Source organism: Toxorhynchites rutilus, chromosome 3 (genome assembly GCF_029784135.1).
Source record: "Toxorhynchites rutilus septentrionalis strain SRP chromosome 3, ASM2978413v1, whole genome shotgun sequence".
Lineage (NCBI taxonomy): Eukaryota > Metazoa > Arthropoda > Insecta > Diptera > Culicidae > Toxorhynchites > Toxorhynchites rutilus.
This window is the reverse complement of record NC_073746.1, coordinates 291,894,557-291,920,980: the sequence shown is the minus strand read 5'-3', so window position 1 is coordinate 291,920,980 and position 26,424 is coordinate 291,894,557. Positions and strand designations below refer to the sequence as shown.

Genomic DNA, 26,424 nt, shown 5'->3' with positions numbered 1-26,424 from the left:
AGAACCTGACACTTCGGAACAGCTGGACGAATCCGTCCTCGATTCGGAAGATGACGATTATTTCGTCAACGATGAACTAAATTTTCACGTGGCCGAGGCGCTACAAAAAGAAAAATAATGAACGATAATAACTTTATTCCCTACATCACCATTGCAACATCCAAAGGCGAGATGAAATTTTTGATCGACACAGGAGCGAACAAAAATTACATATCACCCGAGCATGTAAACATAGAAAACTGCAAAACAGAACCGATTTCAAAAGTAACCAACATTAAGGGAACCTTTACAATCGATAAATCCGCTTCCTTCGACCCATTTCTTATAAATAAAAAACTGAAATTTTTCATTTTCAAATTTCATAAATTTTTCGATGGACTCATCGGATACGAGTCATTGAGAAATTTAAATGCTAAAATCGACGTCAGTAAAAATACATTGAAGATCGGGAGAAAAACTTTCGCAATGAAAAAGAGATTTCCCGAGAAACATAAAATCAATTTAAATGAACAAGAATATCAGTTCATAAAATTGAAAACCAAGAAAAATGGAGATTTTCTTATAGAGGAAGAAAAGCCTCACGGAAAATTTTCTATCTTGCCAGGCCTCTACAGAAGTGCTAATAACACAGCCTTTGTAGCAGTGCAAAATTATACAAAAAAATCGATGGAAATCAATTCGAACGAGATCAAGCTTTGCAATGACTTGGATACAGAGGTTGACCCATTCGAGCTGACAGAGCTACCGAAAAAGGTTGACTCTGAAAATTACACCATAAGAGACGATCATATGAATGAGGAGGAGAAATATACCCTCAGGAAATTGATCAGGAAATACAACGACGTTTTATATGTGGAAAGTGATAAGTTATCATTCACCCATAAAATTAAACATAAAATACGCACCGTGGACAGTATTCCGATACACTCCAAATCGTATAAGTACCCCTACGTGTACGAAAGCGAGGTGCAGGAGCAAGTTAAAAAGATGCTGAAAGACGGAATCATAAAAGAGTCAATCTCGCCTTACACGTCACCTGTGTGGGTGGTTCCTAAAAAGTCCGATGCATCTGGACGAAAAAAATTCCGTTTAGTGATCGATTACCGAAAACTAAACGAGAAAACAATTAATGACAAATACCCTATACCAGAAATTACGGATATTCTGGATAAATTAGGAAAGGCGAAATATTTTTCAACAATCGATTTAGTTTCTGGCTTCCACCAAATTCAATTAGCGGAGGAAGATACAGAAAAAACTGCTTTTTCCGTAAACGGTGGCAAATATGAGTTTACTCGTATGCCATTTGGCTTGAAGAATGCCCCAGCGACTTTTCAAAGAGTCATGGATTGCATTCTGAGAGATTTAGTAGGAGTATGTTGTTTCGTCTATATGGACGATATCATCATCTTCTCCAGCTCGCTTCAAGAGCACTTGAAAAATTTGTCGCAAGTCTTCGCAAAATTGAAAGAAGCAAGACTAAAAATTCAGCTGGACAAATGCGAGTTCTTTAGGAAAGAAACGCAATTTTTAGGTCATACAGTCTCTGAAGAGGGAGTACGACCAAACAGCGACAAAATTGATGCAATAAGGCAATGGCCAATACCTAAAAGCGAAAAAGAAGTGAGACAATTCCTAGGAATGCTTGGCTACTACAGGCGATTTATTAAGGATTTCGCAAAAATTGTAAAGCCGTTAACAGCACTTCTCCGAAAGGATATTGAATTCGAAATTACACCAGAAGTAGTAACATGCTTCGAAAAGTGTAAGCAACTCCTGACGATCGACCCGGTATTAATTTACCCTGATTTTAGCAAAGAATTTTCACTAACAACGGATGCGAGTGACCACGCTATTGGTGCAGTGTTGTCACAAGGGCCAGCAGGTAACGACCGACCCATCGCATACGCCTCACGTACTTTGAATAAAACGGAAGAACGATATTCCACTACCGAAAAGGAGTTTCTCGCGATAGTATGGGCAGTGAAACATTTCAGACCATACCTCTATGGTAGAAAGTTTAAAATGTTCACCGACCACCAACCACTAACATTTTCTTTCACGAACGCTAACCACAGAATAATTAGAGGAAAGCTGGCTTTAGAGGAATTCGATTACGAACTAATCTACAAACCGGGAAAACAAAACGTTGTCGCCGACGCGCTGTCGCGCGTAAACATAGAAAAACACCTGAACGCACACTCGCAATCATCGCTTTCCCTAAATGTTGAACCTTCTGAGCGAAGAAACGAACCTTCAGACGACGAAAGTGACGGAACGACAGTACACTCAGCGGATACGAGTGATGATTACTTTATTCGGTATACTGAGAAACCTATCAACGTTTTTCGGACACAAGTCATATTCAAAATAGGAAATGTAGAACTTGCAGCCTACGAACAAATTTTTCCAAAATATCACAGACACACAATAGTAAAAAGAACATACACCGAAGAAGACATAGTTGAAACGTTGAAACGGACCCTGAATCCGAAGGGTTTGAGTTGTATAAAAGTACCTATCTCATTAGCACAACTAGTGCAGGAGACGTATAAAAAACATTTTTCCTCAAATATTATTTACAAAGTATTTATTTCAGAGACCATGTTGGAGGACATCAGAATGGAAGTCGAGCAAGACGAGATCATAAGAAGAATTCACCAATACGGACACAGAGGAATCAAAGAAAACCGGAACCAGATTCTACAAACACACTTTTTCCCGCAACTCGATCGAAAGGTCAAAATTTATGTCGATTCCTGTGATATTTGCAAAAAAGCCAAATATGACAGAAATCCACCCAAACTAATTAGAAAAAGCACATTTGGACAGAAACCTTTCGACAGAGTCCACATTGACATTTTCTTCCTAAAAGGTCAAAAGTGGCTCACCATAGTTGATTCATTTTCAAAATTTGCAAACGCAATTCCATTAAGCACAAGAACAATAGTTGATATCAAAACCGCAATAACCGAACACATTCGAAATTTTGGAAGACCTCAAACTATAGTGAGTGACCAAGAGCCATCTTTCAGGTCCATAGACTTTATGGGATTCCTAAATGATCTCAATATAGAGATACACCTCGCAAGTGGATCCAATTCAAATGGTATCGTGGAACGTTTCCACTCCACTTTAATTGAAACCTTCCGCACAAACAAAGCAAAATTTAAAGATTTAACATTAAACGAGCAAGTAAATATCGCCATCGACATTTACAATAATAGTTTCCACTCAGTAATAAAAACCCAACCGCGAAATTTGATTTTTAATAACTCTGGATCTACGAATATGGAAGAAATATCTGAAAAATCTAAAAACCTGCAATCTGCAGTTAAAATCGAACTAAATAGACGAAAAGATAAATACGAACAACAAAATATGAATAACGAAAAACCTGAAGATCTTCAACCAGGCGAAATTAAATACATAAAAAACTCTCAACGTTTAACAAAGGACAAAGATCCGTTTAAAATAACAACGATTAAACACAACAACGAACTAACATTTGAAGACGTCAATAATATTAAAATCCACAAAAATAGAATAAAGAAATAACCGATAAATCAATTATTTAACTCTCGTTGCAGATTTTCATGCATCGTCATAATAAATTGCACAAAACTTAAAGATCTATCTCACAACAATGGTATAATTGCCATAAAATTAAAACAAGTCAGGATTAGGATAGGATTCGAGAGAATTATCCAAAAGATTAATATCCACTCTATCGAACATAATATCAATTACATTGAAAAAATCGCAGGAAATATTAAAGTTATAGACCACTTAAGAAGTACTTTAGATTTCAAAATACAAAACTCAAAAGGTAAATTGATGAGCTTGTATTCCCACAGAAGTAAAAGAGCATTAGTAAACGCATTAGGAACAGCAATAAAATTAATAGCAGGAAACCCTGATAATGACGATTTAGAAATTATAAACCATAGTTTGGGAACTTTAGAGAAACAGGAAAATTTACTATCGAAATCTATATCAAGACAAATAATCATTAACGAAAAAATACAAAACAAAATTAATAACATAACAGACGTACTCAAAAAGATCAATAAACAGATTGTGGAACAGAGGAACAATTCTTTGGTAACCAGAGCAGATTTGGAATATATCAACATGATTGTAAACCTTGACTCTATAATTCAGATTCTCGGAAATATTGAAGAACAAATCGAGTTTGCTAAACTCAACATTTTAAACAGAAATTTATTTTCATTTGAAGAGAAGAAGTACATTTTCAACAGACTCAATGCTCAAAAGCTAAAGCTAGACTATTTAGATCAAATATTCCAGTACAGCTCAGGAAGCGTTATTGTAAGCCAAGGTGAAATTATAATACTGGTGAAAATACCCATCCTCGGGGACAACGAGTTCGACCTGATCAACATTCAGACGCTCAACATAAACAGTACACGAATCAGCACAGACGTAAAACTGGTGGCAAAGCATGGAGACATCATTTACAGACAAAGCGAACTTTGCGACATTTGCGAAGCTACAACCCTTCTCGAAGATGATTGCATCTATAACCTTCTGAATCACCAAACACCAAAATGTATCATAAAACCCGTCAGACAACCCATCCGTGTCGAAGAAATTAAGAAAGGAGTCATACTTGTTGACACAAACAAAAATGTATTGATCTCTGATTCATGCAACAATTCCAGACTGATCAACACCCCGACAATCATCGAAACAAACAACTGTACAATCAAAGTGATGAACATCACCTTCAATAACCAAGTAACTTTTGGAAATAGTGAAGAATACCTTCTCCCAATATACGGAAATAAGTTGATACAATTAAACTATACAGAGGAGAATAATGAAATCAACCACCTCAAATTGGAAAACCTTAACAGTCTGCAGGACATAAAGTTAGACCTGCATCGTTCAAAAAGGACAACAACCATCGGAGGAGGAGTCCTCCTCATGCTAATCATTATCTGTTCTTTTACCATTTATATCATCGACAGAAGATTCAAAGCGAAGGAAAGAGCAACTCTGGAAATTCGAAGCCATGTTGGAACCACCACGGAACTTAAACAAACCATTGGAAAAGGAGAATTTAGACCATTACCGAGTCTCGTCCTTTTCGAAAGATCGTCCGAGGACGGACGAGAATCTAAGGGGGGAGGCGTTACACCACAACCGACCGACCAAGGCGTCCCAGAAGTCAAGACGTCAGCAAAAGCCCAGCCGAGACCCATAGCAACAGACAGAGGCGTCAAAGTTACACCGCGCGTGTAAACCAACATTTGCCGACGCCGCGGAAATCAATCGAACGACGCGAACAAAGGTTCGATCAGGTTCGAACCACCGACGGAAATAATGAGATCAGCAGATGTAGTCTATTTAAGCCTTGTAATACGACTATAGAATTCAGTCTTGAGCGTAGCCGAGTTGAATACGGGTATAAAGGTTTATGAACCGAATGTAAAGTGTTATAAACGAATAAAAAGGGTAATTAGAAATTAAATAAAAGTTTTTTTTAAACCGCGAGTTAAGTCACGGCATTATTTATATATATATATATATATATATATATATATATATATATATATATATATATATATATAGAAGAAAACATAGGAGAGTGCGTTTCATTACATTAAAACCCATTTACACTTTCGAACGAAGATCAATTTCGTTAGCGCAAACATCAAATGAACTAATAACGCTTGTCAATATGTAATTGTTCCTCACATCCCAAATTTGGCTCAAATTGCTTGATTATTACTTGAATTAGGCAGAAGTTTGTGTTTTATTTGTGTGGTAGTCACCCCTTAGAGAGAGGGGAGAAGTGTCTTTTCACCATAGAAACCATTCGTGCCTTCTAAAACCTTCACATGCCAAATTTGGCTCCATTTACTTGATTTGTTTTCGAGTTATACAGAAATTTGCGTTTCATTTGTTTGGCAGCCCCCACCGCCCCCCGCTCCTTTAGAGACGGGTGAGGAGAATCTAACCACCATAGAAACATTTTATGCACCCTAAAACCTTCACATGCCAACTTTGGTTTCGTTTGCTTGATTAATTTCCGAGTAATGCAGAAATTTGTTCTTCGTTTGTATGACAGACCCTTGTTCCCCAAGGAGCCCGATCACAAACGCCACCTCACGGTGAAAAAGTAATGAAATTTACAAAACCTTGCACACACCCGGAGCATAAATGTTGGCCGTCGGGCCCAAACTCAACACGTCCCCCCGTGTTAGACTACCACACATATTCCCCCTACACTCAGGCAAAGAAGCGACAGTTTGACAAAAGAGAGAGACTGACCTTTCTACGATGATGCGATATATAGAAATGGAGCTCAGAAAAATAGTTACGACAGTAGAATGTTGAAAGATAGAGAGACTAAGAGAAATAAAGTAAAATAAATAGAGTAAAGTAAAGTAAAATGACTTAACTTGTTTAAGTCATCCCGTTGCTAGCGCAAACACCAGTCACATGCCACGGTTTACATTGATGTTCTCTCTGAAGACCTCTCCGCACTACACACACATAGGACGCAGCCATATGTGTCGTCACTCACAAAGGATAAACAAAATGGAGGCTTCGCAAAACTTCGCGCACCGCGTATTAAATTACTGGTTAAACATGTTGCTGCAGTTTTCTCCGATACATTTAAACACAAAAACACATTTTGAAAGCACCTCACGACGCAACATTTGCTTCAAACAAGCGCTTCGGATTTTTTTTAGAAACAGTGCCCTTTTTCTATTACGATATTGACGCTTCGAGAGAAAACCCGAAATATAGATATACACAGAGCGAATGAAAAACACAACCGCACTCGATCACTGCTCGCGCGAGACTCTATAGTTTGTGATAGATAGATAGATTAGATTTATTAAGGCAAATAAAATTTGAAATGTTCTATTTTTATAAAACTAAAAATAGAATAATACCAACAATATTTGATGAATTCCAACTGTTTGAAAATTTTCTCGACCATCCATGGTTCAGAATATGTTTATTTACCTATTTTTAATTACTAAAATTATTTTTTGTTAAAAAAAACCGATATGCTCCGATTATACGCACATTACGCACAGAAACGAGAATGTACGTAAAATCGAGGTATACCTGTTCAGGTTGTGCTCTGTTTCGAAGCCTTAATTTGAGACATGGATATTTTCTAGCTTTTAGCTTGCTGGTTCCCGCAATGTCAATTTTTACATTGTGTCTACAGAACCTAACGTTGCAGTAAAACAAAAAGTTCGAGTCACAGACAGACGCTATAGTGAAAAAAATTCTATAAATAGCAACATACACCCTTTTACGTTGCTGCTTCTGTGTACCAAACCTCGCATTGTACATCTGCTTGAGAAAACATTGAAAACAAGCATCCCACGTGGATAGAAAATTCTAACAAGTCTGTTTCATCAATCATGGATGGAACGTTGCGACGTCAAACGGTACTGACCTTGATAGCACATCACTCATGTCGAACCAATTCTCGTAGTCCGAAATGGTCACGACCCGCTTGGAGGAGATAGGCCCACCCTTCATACCGAGCACCAGCCTCAGCCGGGAACCGTTGGCCAGAGGAATGTCCTTGATTTCAGTGGCATCGTGCAGCTCCTTGTGGTTGTACAGCAGATGTTGCTGGCTGGTCGGAATACCTGTAAAATAAAATAACTTATATAGTAATACACATATTTATTATGTCATGGAATCCGTAAGAGTAACATGTTGGCCAAACGAAAATGAACTGATCTAAAAATAAACACATCGGGGAATAGAAGAGTGAACAAACTCCACAGCTGAAACACACTTTTCTGTCCGACCTTGACCTTCAATATGATAAGAGCTATAAAATGTTTCCCCTCCAGAGTGTATGTGTCGGTTTGTCCTGCACCGGCCGTTGAGTGATAGCGATAACAGTATTTAGGGGAATCCAATATTGTGCCTCTACCAATGGTTCGTTGTTCCATACTGACTGTAATGCTCTATTTTATAGTTTTGTTTTTTTCTAGATCTAGTTCTAGAACGAATCGATTTTGTTCTAACTAGGAGCGAGCAAGCTTTCTGAGCTGCAAGTAGTCGACTATGATGAAGGACGCAATGACTTGTTGCTGGCCGGGCCATTCTAGTTTTAGTTTTGCATTTTTCGCAAGCACTATTCAATATGGAACGGAGTGCCGATAATTCACACCCACATATTTAGTCAAGAAGTTGCTAAATTCATCAAAATGATTACCACGCTAAATTCCGGACATCAATTTAATTGTATCCAAAATGGTTTGAAGAAACATCGCAGGAACGAGCTACTAATTGACCGCAGCGAATAGCACAACATCATTAGTCTTCGCCGCACAAATAGTGAGTCGTTCGGAAGATGGCCACCGTCTCTCTTTTGTGTGCTTATAATCATAATTGCGTCTTGGCCTAGATCTCTGCGCAAAACGATGTGGTTATGTCAGTGGACAAAATAACCTTTTTTTTACAATCAATTCGGTCATGACGCGTTTAATTTTAGTTTAGTATCTGTGGAGCCGTGCTTTGTTGTCTGTCCCTCCGTGAGCAAGCAGCGTTTCTGTTTTCGCGTCTTCTCAAATTTAAACGTCGAATGGCGCTCATAAATAAGCAAAACCCGATTCGCCATGAAACGGACCGGTAAGTAAGCGAAGAAGACGTCAAAAGCAATCCGTTTGGACGGTGGCAGCTATAATTCTTTGCAAAAACAAATGAAGCGGCGCCCGATGCGAAGCAGATTTGAAAAATTATTTGCAAATGAATAATGATTGCTCTATTGCTCTGCTGCTGTAATAATATCCTCAAGGAGAAATCTTTAATTTATCCACAGGGTTATATTGTACACCTGTATCAACACAATACACTGTGAGGGTGGAGACACGATGACGGTCATGTCTAGGAGTTAAAATTTATATCTTGGAAAACAGCAAAAAAAAAAAAAGTATTCTAACGAAAATGTTATACCTTCATATTTCTGGATCTTGGACTTAATATATCCGACAGTGTCCCGATCGCTGACGGTGACCTCGAACTCGGAACCGGTCAGCGTCTCAACGATGATCTCGTACGATGGACTCCACATCTTGACAATCGCACTGCCGCCGCAATCTCACCCTTTTCCTTCAACAAGCCGCAAAACGACACGCTTCCAGCTGTTTCACAGTTCGCAGCGAACACAAACACACGCGAACTACGCACACACGATCCGATGACCTTTCTTGTGTTATTTTTTCGACGAAGGACGACGACAGTTATTCAGTTGAAATGTGTTTTGATTTTTATTTGGGATTTGCTTCTCTTCTGCTTCGCCGATGCACACTCTCTTTCTGGCGGGCGCACACACACATACAATCACCCATAGGCGGATCAAAAAGCTCTTGTACAGTTTATTTCAGCAGCCAAAAAGAAAAGTGACGGGTGAAATTTTTTTTCTAATTGGCCACAAATCGTTGCTTCACAAATTTTCCAATATTTGCATACATGCAAAATTAGCTCGTACGCACCAAAACAGATTTATCCAAAAACTTTTTCGTCGTTTTTCAGTTTTTCTCTAGTCAAAACCGATGTGATGCAATTGTCGAACTAAAAACGATAATTATTTCCAACTAATGCCACACTCGTCACATGAATCCTAGCAACCCGACGATAGTGAGTCATAGCTATTTGCGATTAAATTCTCCACGGTTCCAGAAAATAACTTTCTTCAATAAACAATAGATGAATTCCACACGGCAAAGAAAAAATACGACGGTGTGCGATGATACGAAGTAGGCGAATCAAATGCGTTTTAATTTTTCATCGACCATCTTTTTTTTTAACACTGATCCACCGCACTGTTGTAGCTGGCGTATCCGGCCAGAATTCGCTTCGCCGCCATCAGCGGCCACGAATAACTCCGCGCAGATATATCCGTTAACTGTGTACGATTTTCCAGCAAATTTTTCCTAGTATTTAGCAAGTAAAGAGGGATTTATTCGCGTCACACGGGCACGACACTTCGAAAACGAAGACGATGACGATGACTCGCGCGGATTGCAGCGAAAAACTTCTACGGGTCTGGCTTTGAGATTCGATGTGTGACGGCGAGTGCAGCAACGGCGACCGTTGCTAGCTTTGTCTCGCTCCTTCAGGTGCCGGAGTCACGACAAATATAGTCCCTCTCACTTTAGCGAGTGTAGCTGATAAATATGTTATTTGTCAAATACTGCCCAGGGATAAAAAACATTGTATCAAAACACACAGAAAAATACTTAAGAAATACGTTCAATTTCAAGGTAGAAAGACTATTTCCATAATCAATCTATTCAGGCCGAGGTGATATTGCATCGGAGTACACTGGAGAAAACTTTAGTAAATGCAGCTACCATATCTTTAGTAGTCGAAACATTTGTAAAATGTACAAATTTTTTGTAAATATTACAAAAACTTTGTTAAACTGATGTCAGATGCAATGTACACCCCCGAGATGGAAAATGAAAGGTGGGAAGATTTTTAAATCTGTGACGTCACAGACTTTGTTTATGTATGTTACTTTTCTTATAATAGTCCACTACATAGGAAAAGTGTTGTTATTAAAAGTAAAAATAAGCAGATGAAATGAACAAATTAGTATTTTTTCTTAAATCAATGCTAGCGTTCAAAATCATAGGGGCCCAACTGAAATTTTAGCAGAAACTGAAATTTCAGTATTGTTGAGGTGTTCTAAACTTTATTTCAATCTTATTTTACTTCTCGTTACATCGACCAAAAACGTAAATGAACAAAGTCAGAGTTACAAAATCGTTTTTTCCTTTGGCGGAAAACATTTTACAGCGCATGAGAAAAAAGTAGCAAGTTTTTTTTCCGCGTAAAATGCACTTGAAAAATAAATTGAATAGACTCCATATGACCTAAATTGAGACGAAAAGTTTTCTGCTTCCGTCCTAGTTTTAGACGAATGAAGTGTTCAGCACCCTAATTGTGGGAAAAGGAATTACAATTGCTAACAAGAGATAAACTGCCATGAAGATGCTCTAAAATCCAAACATAATAAAAATTAGAATACTAATTCTGATATAAGAAGAAATAACAAAAATGAAACATTTTGGTTCGTGACATGTTCTGTTTATTTTTCAAATGATGAATGTAACGCGAAAAATATTTTTTGGAAATATGTGATTATTTTCTGTGTATCCTCTTTCAACGTTATTCGTTGACACATTCAATTTTGTACCATTTGAGTAACTGACTGTTATGCCTGATATGTGAACTTCTTATCTTCCTGGCTACTAATACAATCAAAGTTTAACACAAGCAAAACCCGTGAATCTTCCCACCTTCTATTTTTCATCTCGGTACACCCCTACCAATGATTCGTACATTTTGCTTCATAGCATGTGTAACCCTGAGACGAGACATGACAATAGGGGGGCCGATTCCGGACCACTTTTTCTGTCAAACTCGGACCACTTGCAACTCGGCTTCTGATTGGTTGACGAGGAAAATAATTGACAAAGATAAATATACAAAAATGGGATTTTCAACATTTTCACAGTGTTGCCAAATATATTCAAAGTGGAATAATAGTTGCGTTCACATTTCAATTTACCGATAATTCCTATAATGGATTCTTTGTATTTTTTCGTTTCTATTACGTCCGGTGTTCAGTTTCCGAAGAGAGGGAAACATTGCATCGGAATTTCCACCCTACATCTTTTTGTAATTCTCTTGCCATCTAGCATAGTGTATCGACTCGTTCGGACACTCAAATTAAAAATTAATTAATCAATTATAACTCAGTAATAGACTCTTTTATTACACCACTCTTTAATTCACAACCTTCGCGTATCACTGTCCTCCTCGTAATCCCTTCTATCTTTATCCCTCACTATTGCCTCTTTCATCGCCAGCCAAGATCTCTCCCGTTCAGGTAAGTACTCTATTTTGATATCTTAGTAGTAGTAGGTCCCTATATCCCACCTTGTTTTTAATTTTCAAAAAGGCACATAGTCTTGAAACTTCTTGGGAGCTAAACATTTTCGTTTCTCAGGAACAACAATATTCTCATCATTATTATGTTGAGGACCTTCTGAGCCTTCTGATCTATTTTCGCTGCCAACCTCCTCTTGTTCTAATGATTCTTCTTGAACGTCTCTATCCTGAACACGATCTTCTGCTTTCTTAAGATGTGAGACATAGCGTTTGTATTCATTTCCTGATCTCAATGACTTAACAGTAACTTCCGATCCCACTCGTTTGATGACCTTGAATAACTCCGAAGAAAAATCTGTGACTGGCTTATGCTCTTTCCTTTGTCGTTTCATGTATACTAAATCCCCCTCCGTAACATCATTACTACAAGCCCTACGTTTGTTGTCTGAGTATCCCTTCCCTTTTTCTTTGACAATTTTGTCCCGATCCCTAACCTCTTCATCTTCCTTGTGCTCCGGAATTGAAGGCAGCTTATTCCTGATCCTGCGCCCAAACATCAGCTCCGATGGGGACTTCCCAGTCGTCGAGTGAATTGTCGAATGGTATGCGAGTAAAAATTTTCTCAATTCTAAACGCCAATCCTTGCCTAATTCCTGCGCTATTCGTAACCGCTTCAAGATATTTCTGTTTTGACGCTCTACTTCACCATTCGCCTGCGGCCAGTACGGAATCGTGTTAACCAATTCAATGTTGAATTCCTCGCAGAACTGCTTAAGTTCTTTACACTCACCGCTCAGTTGCGGTCCATTATCGGCTCTCATCGTAATAGGAACTCCAAAACGGCCGAATATCGTTGATAACTCTCTTATTGTGTCGGCCACAGTAACGTTCTTCATTTCTGCAACTTCTACAAATCGACTGTAATAGTCAACTACTACGAAAAGCCACTGACCCTCTGGCAGTGGTCCCATGAAATCAACAGCTATCTCCTGCCAAGGACCAGCTGGCAACAATTTTCTCGCCATAGGAACTGGTACATCAGGTGCTGATACCAGTATACAGCCCCGGCAATCCTTTAGAAAGTGCTCCACTTCTCTATCCATTTTAGGCCACCACACTGATATACGCAATGATGACTTCATCATTGAAGTTCCTAGATGACCTTCATGAGCAATTTGAAGAACACGAGACCGTAATGCACGTGGAACAACTATACGATCCCCGCGTAACAGAAGGTATCCTACTCGACATAGTTCATTACCAAAAACCCGAAATTCGATTGGTAGTTCATCACGTTTACCGCTTCCAATTATTTCTAGAACAGTTTGTATTTCCACATCCGATTTGCTTGCTTCCACCATTTCTTCCCATGGAATAGCTACCGCGTTTGCAGCAAAGTCTACAATTTCCTTAATCATGATTTCTTCCCGCTGGTCAAAAGCTACAGGTTTTAATGTTGACAATCTCGATAAAACGTCGGCATGATTTTGTTCCCCTGGAATATGCGTTACTAAATAATCAAATCCTTGGAGCCGTAAAACCCATCTTTCGATCCGAGCACAAGGTCTCGATCGCGGTGTAAACAAATAGATAAGTGATTGCAATCGGTCAAAATTTCAAAGACAATCCCATACAAATAAATGTAGAACTTTTCAACACACCACACAAGTGCCAATGCCTCTTTTTCAGTATGGCAATATCGTTTTTCCGTTTCAGTTAATGATTGGGACGCATAGCTTATAATTCGATGTTTTCCATGCTTATCAGTAAGCCTCCTAGTCCTATTGGACTGGCATCAGCCATTACCAATGTTCTATCTCCCTTCTGATAAAAACCCAACGTAGATGAATCAGCCAATTTTGTCTTGATCTCGCGGAAGGCTTTTTCATGTTCGACCAGCCAACTCCTTTCTCATCATGTCTCTTAGTGGCGCATCTACTGTTGCCAAGTTTGGTATGAACCGATTCAAGTAGTTGGCCAGCCCAAGAAAACTCCGCACTTCATTAGCATTCTCAGGTTGTCGGAAAGAGACTAGAGCTTCCACTTTGGCATCCGATGGTATTATTCCAGTTCTAGTTATTTTATGACTTAGGAACTCGAGCTCTGCGGCCCCAAAAATACATTTATCCCAGTTGAGCTGCACATTCCTTGCTTTCAATTTAGCTAGCACCTGGATTAAATCAGATATAAAACAAAAAAAACGTAAACAACGATAAATCGATGAAAAACTATTTTTACTCAATTTTATTTGTGTATAAGATGATCTCAAGCAACCAAGCATAGAAAAAGGAAGAAGAAAAAAAACCATGATAGAATTACATAATTTTTACTACCTTCTTTACACGTTGATCATGTTCCTCCTTGTCCTTTCCTTCTATATACACATAATCGATGTACCACCAAGTGCCCTCAGTACCTGCCAATATTGCGTCCATGGTTTTTTGAAAAATTTCAGGAGCCGACACTAGTCCGAAGGGCATGCGCTTGAACCGGTACATTCCTTTTGATGTAAGGAATACCATTGCATCTCTTGAAGACTCATTCAACTCGAGCTGCAAGAAGGAATCTTTGACGTCCAATTTGCTACGTATCATATTCGGTCCAACTCTAGCTAGGAAGTCATCGATCATTGGCATTGGATGTCTTTCTCTCAGTACAGCTTCGTTAACTCTCCTTAGATCCAGACAAATCCTTGGTTCGCCGTTCGCCTTTCCAACTACTACCAATGGAGATACCCAGCTCACCGGACCTTTTTTCTCCTCGATAATATCTCTCGCAATTAGCTCTTCAAGTTTCCTGTTCACAGCTTCCTCCAGTGCTACGGGAACTCTCCTCATAGGTTGAAAAATCGGTTTAGCATCTGGATCCAAATGAATATGAACACTAACGCCAGCAATCTTTGAAAGTTGCTCTATATTTTCTGAAATACGATCGATCTCCAGGCCAATTTTTAATATTCCCAATTGTTTGGACGTAGAATCTCCCAACAGACACCGTTGACCTCCTTGGATCACGAAAAACTCAGCTTCTACGGATCTTATTCCAGCCCGGACAACTGCTGTAAACGTGCCCAATACCGTGAGAGGAGTGTCGTTGGCGTAGCTTTTCAGTATACGATCGCTCCCTTTGTTACAGCTGATTACTTCGATTCCCACAGATTTAAATTCCTTCCAAGCATCACTAGTAATCAAATTTGCCTCTGCTCCTGAGTCAACCAACATCGGGTGAGAAACACCTCCGATCACACATTTCACCGTATTTGACTCGTTTCCAGAATAGAAAGCGTAATATGTTTTCGATGAATTATCCGACGACGGTTCTGTAGCCTCAATTACATTTAATTCTTGGACTTCCTGGTCCTGTGCAGCAGTACGTTTTACAGCTCGAATCTTCTTGGCTCCTACTGTTTCTTCCTTCCAACGTGAGAAAGGTCTGACTTGCATCCGACATCGGGCTTCAAAATGTCCTATTTTCTTGCATCGCTTGCACCATTATCCTATGGCCGGACATCGTGTGTCACTCGAAATGTGTCCGAAAATCCCGCATTTGAAACAGTTCATCTCCGGATTTTTGAACTTCTGTAGAAAGTCTTCTTTCTGCTTCAATGGCTGATACCGTCGTTTGGTTTGAATACCATAAACGCGCTCATGTTGCCTAAACTCCTCGCGGTTTGATCCAAAATCTTTCATTTGTTTCTGAACTCCTTCCAGTGATTTTCCGATTTCTTCGATTTCTTCTACTGATCGATCTTTCTGCAGAATCTGCTTCCGTAGTTCATCTGATATACAGCCCTCTATTATAGTATCTGTCAGCATGATGTCTGTAAGAATCTTACAAACGCTCTGTTCATATTTATCGACGCCACATTCACTAATTTGTTGTCTAATCCTGATAACAAATTCCGCAAACCTCTCGCCTTCTTGTTGCTTCATTCTTCGTAAGTTATGGCGCTCGAGTACATCTTGCCGACCCGGTTGAAAAAAATCGTCCAATGCTTGAATCGCCACATCATAATAAGCCTTCTCTAAAGATACCACCGCGAATTTTTCACTGTCAGGTAACGATTGAAATATCGCTTGCAGCTGTGAACCTCCAAGGTGAAGAAGTTTAGCACGCTTTCGTTTTTGGTAAGTTATGTCCTCAGCTTCAAAATAATAATCCAATGATCGCTTCCAGATTTGCCATTCTTTATGCAATTTTGTTTTTTCAATTTCATTGCATCTAAATGACGGAATGACCCTTGACGAATCCATCTGAAAACAATATAAGTATGATGAACAGAATAAATAAAACACCATAACAATATTGTTAAATCCAATAAACATAATTTATCTTTTCCATCAATTCAATTCATTTGTGATTCCAAATAAGTGGGTGTATGTGTGTATTCAGGTATCATCTATCCATCAATAATTAATAAAACAGTGCATTAAAAACAACAATTATATCAATACAACCCATTATCTGAATATAAAGCATCTCATCCTTCGAGGATAACCGATTCCCAAACCGGTACACATGATATAATGCTGACTATTGTTTTAAAATTTCTTTCCACACCGACCAGTCAACTCGAATACCGATTCCCAAATCGGAACATGAGCCTTCTTCTCATACGCAGGAGCATCTAGTTAAACCGTCGATTGCATCATTTCACTGTATATCACCATATCATCTGATTCTCAAATGATACACTAAACGCACCAATAACTGATTCCCAAATCAGACTTTCCGCTCACCACAAGCTGATTCCCGAATCAGGCATTCTATTCACCGTTAGCTGATTCCCAAATCAGACATTCTATTCACCGCTAGCTGATTCCCAAATCAGATACTTTTCTCACCACAGGCTGATTCCCAAATCAGACACTCCGATCACCGTTAGCTGATTCCCAAATTAGAAATTCAATTCACCGTTAGCTGATTCCCATCAGACAGTACACCGACCATCATCTTTCTTAACACGATGGTTCCTTTTTCATAATAAAGTAGCGGTATCACGCTTTAATACAAAGTTAACAGAATTGTTCAGCTTACCTGTATAAACTCATTGAGACACATTTTCTTCTCTCATCACTGGAAAATACTAATTTTGAAGACATTCATATTAATTGTTTTGTTTTCCCGAACTGTCATATGTTCCGTTCCCAATGTTCCCATTCCTCCAATGAATAACACACATACACATACACACACTTCATTATAAGACATCCGTTAGGTTTATAACGGCATACGTTCTAGCACATTCCACAAATATATTTTCTTTTTTCGTTCGCTTTTCTGTCAGCCATCTTGAATTCGTCGCCGAACGAAAAACCATGGCATAGATATGTAAATTTCCAATTAAAAAAAATTGTATCCTACATACCCTTTTTTACTTCACCTCGTCGCCAAATGTATCGACTCGTTCGGACACTCAAATTAAAAATTAATTAATCAATTATAACTCCGTAATAGACTCTTTTATTACACCACTCTTTAATTCACAACCTTCGCGTATCACTGTCCTCCTCGTAATCCCTTCTATCTTTATCCCTCACTATTGCCTCTCTCATCGCCAGCCAAGATCTCTCCCGTTCAGGTAAGTACTCTATTTTGATATCTTAGTAGTAGTAGGTCCCTACACATAGCATAATAGCAGCGGCCTAGCAAAGAAGAACATTAAATTATTTTCCAACCATAGAGCAGTTAGCTATAAAATTAGGATCAAATAACAAATATAACAGCAGAAAAAGTATTTAAAATCATGTTGGAACCTGAATAAACATACATACCTACATACCTACAAAAAAAACCTGAATAATCGCTATGTTATAATGTGGGAATGTATTATTTTATCAATATTTCAGTACTGTTAGTATATAAACGATATCCAAGTTGAATTATTAAGTTTTATTCCCGTATACACTTCACGGTGAAAACGAATTGAAAGTATCCGCGATGACAACGATACGGTGTCGATATCTGGATACGAAATTAGCTTTTAAAAAGTCTTACTACTCGGCACTTTCAAATTGCTAAAATCTGAATGAAAATTTTTACTTGGCGTTATTTATCCACTCGAAGCACGTCTTTCTTACCCTAACATGACCTATTTTCTATACACTCCGATATTCTCACTAAAACTTATCATTATAATATAAAATTATCTTCAGATACAATTTTTGTACGAGATTATTTTACCAAATGAAGAGAGCAAAGTTTTCCATTCACATTGAACACAAATTTGAAACGGAAAAGTTACTTTTCATTCATAATTTCTATTTGAAAAGTGTTCATTCTACCTGAAAACCCATCATTTTCTTTAACTCGTAGAACGAAATTAAAAGGCGTGTCGTTCATTTCGTTTTCATCGTGAAGTGTAAACGGTAAGGCCCATAATCCCTTGATCAATGAAATGAACTTTGAATTGAATTCATGTATTTCAACATATCATACTCCTACTATCAAATCTACGTTTTCTAGTTTTCTTTATCTCTTCACATTTAATTTTTTTGCATACCAAAAAACAGGAAAATACTTATTGTTTAAAATATGTGACATTCGGTTGAAAAATTAATACAAAAAATGGTGTAGCTCAGAAAATACATGATACGAAGAACACATGTTTTTCATGGGAAAATAAACTTTCGAAATATTATAACATTTGGCAACCTTCACATCTCGTTTCCCTGTTATCTAGCACTTGGTCGACGAAAATGCAGAAAGAAGAATAAGAAGCCAGTTGTCACGTCTTGTCTTAGGTGTAACCAAGGCGCGTAGAAGTATATCCTAAGGTGGGCCAACTTGCTAAAACCACTCTTCAGCCATCTTGGAAGTCTACTGTGTTTTGTTTGTAAACAAAACACAATACGCTAGTGCCGAAGCTCGTTCCTGATCAGTCTGTCTCTTTCACGCTTCAAGCAAATAATTCCCCTTCTGCTTTCTTCCGTACTGTTTTCATTTACCGCTCCCCTAACCAACTTAGTGACGAAACGGCCTCACCTAGTACCATAGACCCGTCTTGGGTGTAACCTTGAGTATTTTCATTTCTGGCAACTGTGTGTATGCAACTGCCATTTCTCTAATGGAAGCGAAGCGATACGGAGGTAAACATTTGGTTGTATAATGATTCCTTTTACCTAAATATTTTCCTTTTTCAGCTTAAAATCGTAGAAATCCATAGCAACGGTTTCACGCAGCCGTAAGTGTTTAGATACATCAGAGGCCAAAAACGGCGGATGTCGCTGTGCAAAATTGATTGATGATCCGATTATTGTTTGATTTTTCCCCTTATTCTATTATCCACAGATCGCAACCAACAGCAGCAGTGGATCGCCTCTCGATCCATTTGTTGTTCCAGGAAACGATGGATATCAGTTGGGCCAATTGTGCCGTCAGCAGCGAGGAAACCAGCAACAACCGTTTTACACTGAGTAATCAACAGCTACCGATTCGGACAACATCGACTCGGATGGAAGCAGCAGCAACAGCGCAGATCGTCTGTGTTATTCAATATATTGTCTGCAGCAAAAACTCCACTAGCAGATGAACGATATGCAATGGCGAAAGTATCACAATTTCAAACACATCGTCACGACAACATTAATTCTACAGCAGTACTTGGCGAAGGTACCCAGCGAAAACCATCATTATCACACAGAGATCCAAATCCATCGTCGACACGGCAGAAAAAAAAGCCTAGCGCCAAACCGAGTCAACTGCCCCTACTGGCATGTTCCCCTCGGACAACATCAGCATAGGATCAGAAAACAACAGTCCACTGGAGAAAACTGGGATCTCTTCGAAGGTATTGCCCATGACAGATTCCACCGTGAAGAAGTATTTTTTTGACATCGAACTCTAGGGGGGAGGTATTGGAAAATCGAAAATAGTCACATCTAATATGCAGCGGTTCTAAGCTAACATGTGGCTGAGTGGAGAATTTTGTATCAAATTTAAAGAACAAGTACTACCAATTTTGATCCACAGTGATCAATCCGCATGTGACTGAACTGAATTTTTTTTTTACTATGCAGCTTCCATTGGGATTTCCAGTAAATGCTCAATAAATGCTCCAGAAAAATAGGTAAATGCTCAATTTTTTTAAAAATATTTGGCACTATGTTACGCAATTCGTTTTATTTTATAGAAATACCGCTGTTCCATGTGTTGAACGCGGTTATCATATTTGGCAACGTATTCGAATAAGAGACACCCGTGACCAGTGTGAGCCACATCAGAGAAAGCGAAGAGCGTACGGCATGCATTATCGAGGTTTACTGTTTTGACGTCCCGTTCGAGTACGTACGACGCGGTGTCGATTTTCGGCGTCAAATCATCTTCGAAGATAACGAATTGATACAATTTGCGATCCAGCAAAATTTCGCAAGTGTCCGAAAAAGCACACTTTTGAGTACTGTGATACCCAACTCGCTCGCTAAAAGCATGCAGGAAAAGCTTTTCAATATTTTATAAAAATAAGAATAGAATAAGAAGATTAATAAAAATTAAAATATTTAAAAAAAAAATTATATTTAACCAATGGAGGAACAACAAATTAGCCATTACCAAAGCCGAAATCGAGCCAACATTGGACTTACAAACCATAGTTTTGTTTGACATTTGTGTCTACCAATTTTTTTTCGTAGGATGTACCAATGATTAGTAGGGTAGAAAATGACTAGAGGATTGGTAATATTTACCAAAAAATTGGTCATATATACTAAATTTTCCTCTCAGTGTACGCACGAAAATTTGATTGTACTAAAGAAAAGAAACAAACAATTTTGTTCGTTAGAAGCAGGCGAATTCGAACGAAGCAAGGGGGAAGCAATGTAACCACACCAATACAATTCTATGTAGTTGTTTGCTTTCACGTTTGCTTTTAAGCGGCCCATACATCTACAATATTATTGCACAACATAGGTGGTTGTGAAATAATATTGAGGGTGTGTTTCAGATATTGAAATGTTGTACAATATATTGTATGATATCAAAAAATTTAGATATTTATTGTGCAACGCTTACAATATTGCATGATCTATGTGTGACGTTGTGCAATACGATGTCAGTTAATGTCAAATCTCATGTTTACATTTACATCGTCTCGGGTGTGAAATGAGTGTTATCCTAAAAAATTTCACAGACTGTTTTGAGGAAGCGTGTGTCGCGATGGCCATCAGAAACGCCGACGGGAATTTTATTCTCGAGTTTATTGAGACTAATCGTTCACTCCCGGCATTGTGTGATATCAAGTGTCAGGTTCGAACAAGTACTTGCGATGAAATATTGAACGTCAATAGCCAGCCTTGCACAATATTCAGGACCGACTTCCATATCATCCCCAAATGATTCAATTTCATTGCACAAATATGACTGTGACGCCATAATATTTTACGTCTGTGGACAACCTTCAATAGTAATGTCAATAAATTCGTACAATAGGTTTGTGCGTGTATGGGGCGCTTTACGGAATCTGCTGACGCAAACATTTTATTGATGGTTTTGACAGTCACTTTTTTGCAAATGCTTAGTATTATAGGTAGGTAGTATCGATACCCATAAATGGTGTTAAACAAAAGGCTGAACCCATAGAAATCCAGGTTATTAATTATTCGACGATTTCTAACATTAAAGCTCAGTACATTTAGGCCTTCTACACATTAGGCAACCGTAACCCGATTTATTTTTTATTTTATTTTTTTTTCCAAAATATATATTTTTATAAAGGCTCATATGGCGTTAGCCTCACGAGGCCGGGAGTTCAATACAATTTTTCTTATTATCTATGTTAGTAATATGTAACCGATTACTCGCGGTTGGCTCGAGGTTAGTATTGCAAGTGTTTTCGTAATTGGGATGTTGCTGTCTCCAATGCTCTGTACGTGTGCCCGACACGGGATACTTCCTATTGGGATGCAGCTGACCATTAATCAGCAACGCCCCCCTAGTCTGTACCTCATATCTAGCGTGGTGTGTCTTTCTCGACTCGAGGAATCCAGGATAGAATGGTCTCTAGCCGGCGCAATCATCAGTTCGTGTAGAGTTGTCATGAGCGGTACAACCTTTGGCTCTTGTTGAATGATCAGTGGACTGCACAACCTTTGGCCCGTGTGTCTGTAAAGAGTGTGTGTATGTATTGCCGCGACTAAGTAAAAGTTTATCGATCGGATAGGAGGGATATGAAACGGGGACACAACGAAGGAAACATCATTAAACGTTGACATCGGCGTTTCTGAGGAACAGGTATAGATGAAGCAGACGATCAGGTTCACGGCTACCTAAGATATCCCGGACGGGGATATCCGATTGTCTGCCTTGAGCTCTCAGTGCTCTAGAGAGCTGAGAGCGAGCAGCATGGAACCGGATACACGACCAGACAACATGCTCGATGTCGTGGTAGCCATCGCCACAATCACAAAGATTGTTTACTGCGAGCCCAATGCGATAGAGATGCGCGTTTAGGTTGTAGTGATTGGACATAAGCCGAGATATCACGCGAATGAAATCACGACCCACATTCAATCTCTTGAACCATGCACTCGTCGAGACCTTAGGGATAATCGTGTGTAACCAACGACCGAACTCATCTTCACTCCACATGCGCTGCCAACTTACGAGCGTATATTGACGAGGAATGTGGAAAAATTCATTATAAGCAATTTGCCTTTCAAAAAGAGTGCCTTCTAAAGCGCCCACCTTAGCTAGTGAGTCCGCTTTCTTATTCCCCGGAATCGAGCAATGAGAGGGAACCCATGCTAAGGTAATCTTGAATAATTTTTCGACCAAAACACTCAATAGTTGTCTTATTCTTGTTAGGAAATAAGATGAGCGTTTATCAACCTTCATTGAGCGGATTGCCTCTAATGAGCTGAGACTGTCTGAAAAAATAAAAAAGTGGTCGATTCATGATCTTGCAACGGATGAGAAATCTGTAGGATAATTCTGTGAACCGAAGAGTAAGCGGGGGTACTCCTGCCAAAACTTCGAGACTCATCGTATGTGTCGAATGCAAACACCCCATTGCTATACGCAAGCAACGATATTGTATTCTCTCCAGCTTGAGAATATGAATCCTGGCAGCTGATCGGAAGCAAAAACTGCCATATTCTAACACTGATAATATCGTTGTTTTGTACAACTGAATGAGGTCTCCTGGATGGGCACCCCACCATGTTCCGGTTATTGTTTGGAGAAAATTGATTCTTTGCTGGTATTTCTGTTTCAAATACGCAATGTGTATTCCCCAGGTACATTTAGAGTCAAAATATACTCCAAGGTATTTGAAAAACATCGAGTGCTTGATCGTTTTGCCGGATAGGTGAAGCTGGAATTGGGCGGGTTCGTGCTTCCTAGAAAAAACGACCATTTCGGTTTTCTCCGTAGAGAATTCGATACCCAGCTTGAGAGCCCACGTGAACAGATTGTTCAGGGTATCTTGCAAGGATTTTTGCAGAACGGCGGGATTAGTACCCGTGATGGAAATAACTCCATCGTCTGCAAGTTGTCTCAGCGTGCAGTCTCTAGTTAGACAATCATCTATATCATTGACGTAAAAACTGTACAAGAGGGGGCTTAGGCAGGAGCCTTGTGGTAGGCCCATAAAACTGTATCGAGAAGATTTCAAGCTGCCATGATTGAAAAACATGTGCTTTTCTGACAGTAAATTGTACAGGAAATTATTCAGAATTGGTGAAAGTCCACGATTATGAAGTTTCTCTGAGAGAATTTCCATGGAAACTGAATCAAATGCCCCTTTGATATCGAGAAAAACGGAAGCCATTTGTTCTTTGCGAGCAAATGCGATTTGGATTTCAGAAGATAGCAGCGCGAGACAATCATTTGTCCCTTTACCTCGGCGGAAGCCAAACTGCGTATTTGACAACAAATTGTTCGCTTCAACCCACTTGTCCATTCGCTATCCAACTCTTGACGAGTAAAGTTCAGTGTCGGTATTGTGCGTTGCCACTTTTGCTATTGTGCTATTGGTACGAGTGAATCGTGTTCGAGTGAAGGTCATTGCTGTCCGCTTTCGACCTGACCTTTTGTGAAGTGAAACGAAGGAATAAAGGAAGCAGCGCTCTTGCAGCGAGCCGGATTGCGGCTGTTGAACTGATTCGGCATAACGGGATCGCCGTCGCGTGACTGTCGCAAACGGGATTCATCATCACGTGGCTGCGTAAGCTATTCTTGCGCTATTGTGTTGTCTCCGTAGCGCGTAGCTGTTTCTCCCTGATTAGGGCAGTAGAGCGCATTATTGGAACAACTTATATATTAAGGTCTAGGTAGTGCGGACTGAATCAAAACGGCTGTCAAAAAAGATCCAATTGAAATGTCAAAAAAGATCCAACGATCAGGAGTGTTATTTTTCTTATGATAATCAACACTATAAAAAAGGTATTGTTATCAAAGGCAAAAATAATTAAACTTTTAAGATGAACGAATTACATTTTTCCGTCAATTGTTTAATCGACCATTGCATTTCTGAAAGAGCATCTCATATTGCAAGGCATCAGAACTTGACATAATATCATAACCTACGAATAACGCTTAGTTCACTCCAAGATTTTAATGTGGGAGCCAAATTCGACATTGGCGAGTTTTGATACATACATACATATCAATAGTGAAATGTTTTGGGGACGTTTTTTTTTCTAACGTCGGTGAAAACAGCTTTGCTAATGAAGCTGGCCAAATGAAATCCACGTAATTATGATCCGCTAGTGCTGGTGATTAATGTAACGGTGAAGCAATCTGCGCTTCGTGTTGATGATGGACTTAATCTTCTGAGTCAACTACCGGCTTAATAGTGGAGAAGGCATTACGGTTTCTCACGAGGTTTCCTTTCCGGTTGAAATGTAACGATGTATTTGTATCAAAATAATCCTGAAAATATGTATGAAAGGCAAATATCGTACTTACTCCACAGATACAGGAACCATTATTCGGAACTAGTTTGTCATCTCCGCAAAAATCGACCCAGCGCGTCTGTAAAAACGTTTCTGAACGCGTTTGTAAAAACGTTTCACTCGTATTCAGGCAGCCTTCACTGAGTAACGCATTTTTAATGTCCACTTTCCCAGATATAATATTTTTCCGAACGAAATAAAAACAAACGAAGTCACAGTCACGTAAATGTTTACTCCTGCGTTTTGAAAACATTCGATGAAAAGTGGAACGAAGAGTTGCCAGATGATTTTTAAAAAAATATCTGTAAAAATATGTGAAAGTCTGTTAAAAATGTGGAAATGTCTGTTAAAGTTACGGATCTGTAGAAATGTCTCTTAACGTTGATTCTCACAGATTCATTAATACTTTGTACATCGCAATGCACGTAAGATTATTTTTTGTATATTCTTGTATACTTTGTATATGTGTATTTTGCATATATACAGCCATTCCATGTCAAATCGATATAGTGGTTCTCAGATTATGATGAAAAGTGGTAGTTTTGTTCTTTATCGCAAAATATTAGACCCGTATTTTTTAATTTTTTCGTTAGGATGACCATTTCCATTTTAGGGTGGTCCGAAAAATCTTTTGTTTTTCCCCACTGAACCGATTATCGACACATCTAATTGAAGCCAATTAGCTAGCTCTTTATTAAAAAAATATTGAACTCGCAAAAAAATGGATTTTATTTTCGTAATGATCGATTGTAGTTGTTTTTTACTGTTTTCGTGGCTTTGGACTAGAGGGTTCTATATTTTTTCATATTTTTCTAGAAAGCTGAGGATGTTTTACATGACATATTTCGGTTTCCCAGACAGTATTTTTTCATTTTTGAGATATAGTTTTTCAAAGTTAACCGGTGGTCCGAAAAATCATGTTTCCCATTGAGAACCACTTTATCGATTTGACATGGAATGGCTGTATATATACTAGCTGACCCGGCTAACTTCGTCCCACACAACATTATTGTTTTGATATGAATTCGTTAAAACGAATTCCTAAACTTTTTCTTATCATAGCATTGTTCTATGGGCAGAATACAACAAATACAACAAAATGTCGGGACGACTCAAAAGGGACCTTTCCTTAATCGGAATTTGCGATTAACAACACACTTGGCCTTCCATTTTTATTTATATAGATATATGGATAGATAGAAGATATGGGAATTCGTTGTTTTGCCTGAAAAACCATTTCCACTTTTGAACAAAGATCAACTTCGCTAGCGCAAATATCGAATGGACTAACAACGCTTATCACGCTGTAATTTTCGGTCATATGGGAATTCAATTTTCCGACATTCCTTCAGAGTTTTCCGAAAATTTTCCGATTTTGCTCTCCACTATATTGATCTACGGGAAGAGATGAATACAAAAAAATAAAGGCTAAAATCGAACCATCCCTTTTTCGGGTTTTCCGCTTACGAATAGATTTGGCCTCCATTTTTATTTATATAGATATATATAGGCTAACAGTGCGAGGTTGAAGGGATGCTTAAGGACTGGGAAGAAACGGTCTCCGTTATCGCTTGGATGTAGTCAATCTTAATATTTCTCAAAGATGTTCAGTTAGGGCTTT

The 26,424-nt window shown here is 38.7% G+C and overlaps 2 protein-coding genes and 1 long non-coding RNA gene across 3 annotated transcripts in view; 1 reads left to right on the top strand and 2 right to left on the bottom strand.

The window, feature by feature from the left end:
• Positions 1–10,077, bottom strand: part of LOC129775250 (uncharacterized) — a 41,892-nt gene extending 31,815 nt beyond the window's left edge. Inside the window, exons 1-2 of the mRNA XM_055779732.1 lie at positions 8,968–10,077; positions 7,451–7,649 (exon numbers count right to left, since the gene is read on the bottom strand). Coding sequence (XP_055635707.1) covers positions 7,451–7,649; positions 8,968–9,085 — 317 coding nt within the window. The 5' untranslated portion in view covers positions 9,086–10,077. The remainder of the gene's footprint in view (positions 1–7,450; positions 7,650–8,967) is intronic.
• Positions 10,078–11,975: 1,898 nt separating this feature from the next.
• LOC129774305 (uncharacterized protein K02A2.6-like) lies at positions 11,976–13,016 on the bottom strand. The gene has a single exon (XM_055778022.1). The coding sequence runs from the start codon at positions 13,014–13,016 to the stop codon at positions 11,976–11,978; it is 1,041 nt and encodes a 346-aa protein (XP_055633997.1).
• A 5,905-nt stretch (positions 13,017–18,921) lies between these two features.
• LOC129779677 (uncharacterized) lies at positions 18,922–20,385 on the top strand. The gene is made up of 5 exons (XR_008743735.1): positions 18,922–19,001; positions 19,056–19,096; positions 19,204–19,861; positions 19,932–19,981; positions 20,045–20,385. It is a non-coding gene; the product is annotated as an uncharacterized LOC129779677 (long non-coding RNA).
• The last annotated feature ends 6,039 nt before the right edge of the window (positions 20,386–26,424 follow it).

What these genes read in the sequence shown, in the direction of transcription:
- LOC129774305 (XM_055778022.1), bottom strand. Translation starts at nt 13,016, where the DNA reads ATGGATAGAGAAGTGGAGCACTTTCTAAAGGATTGCCGGGGCTGTATA.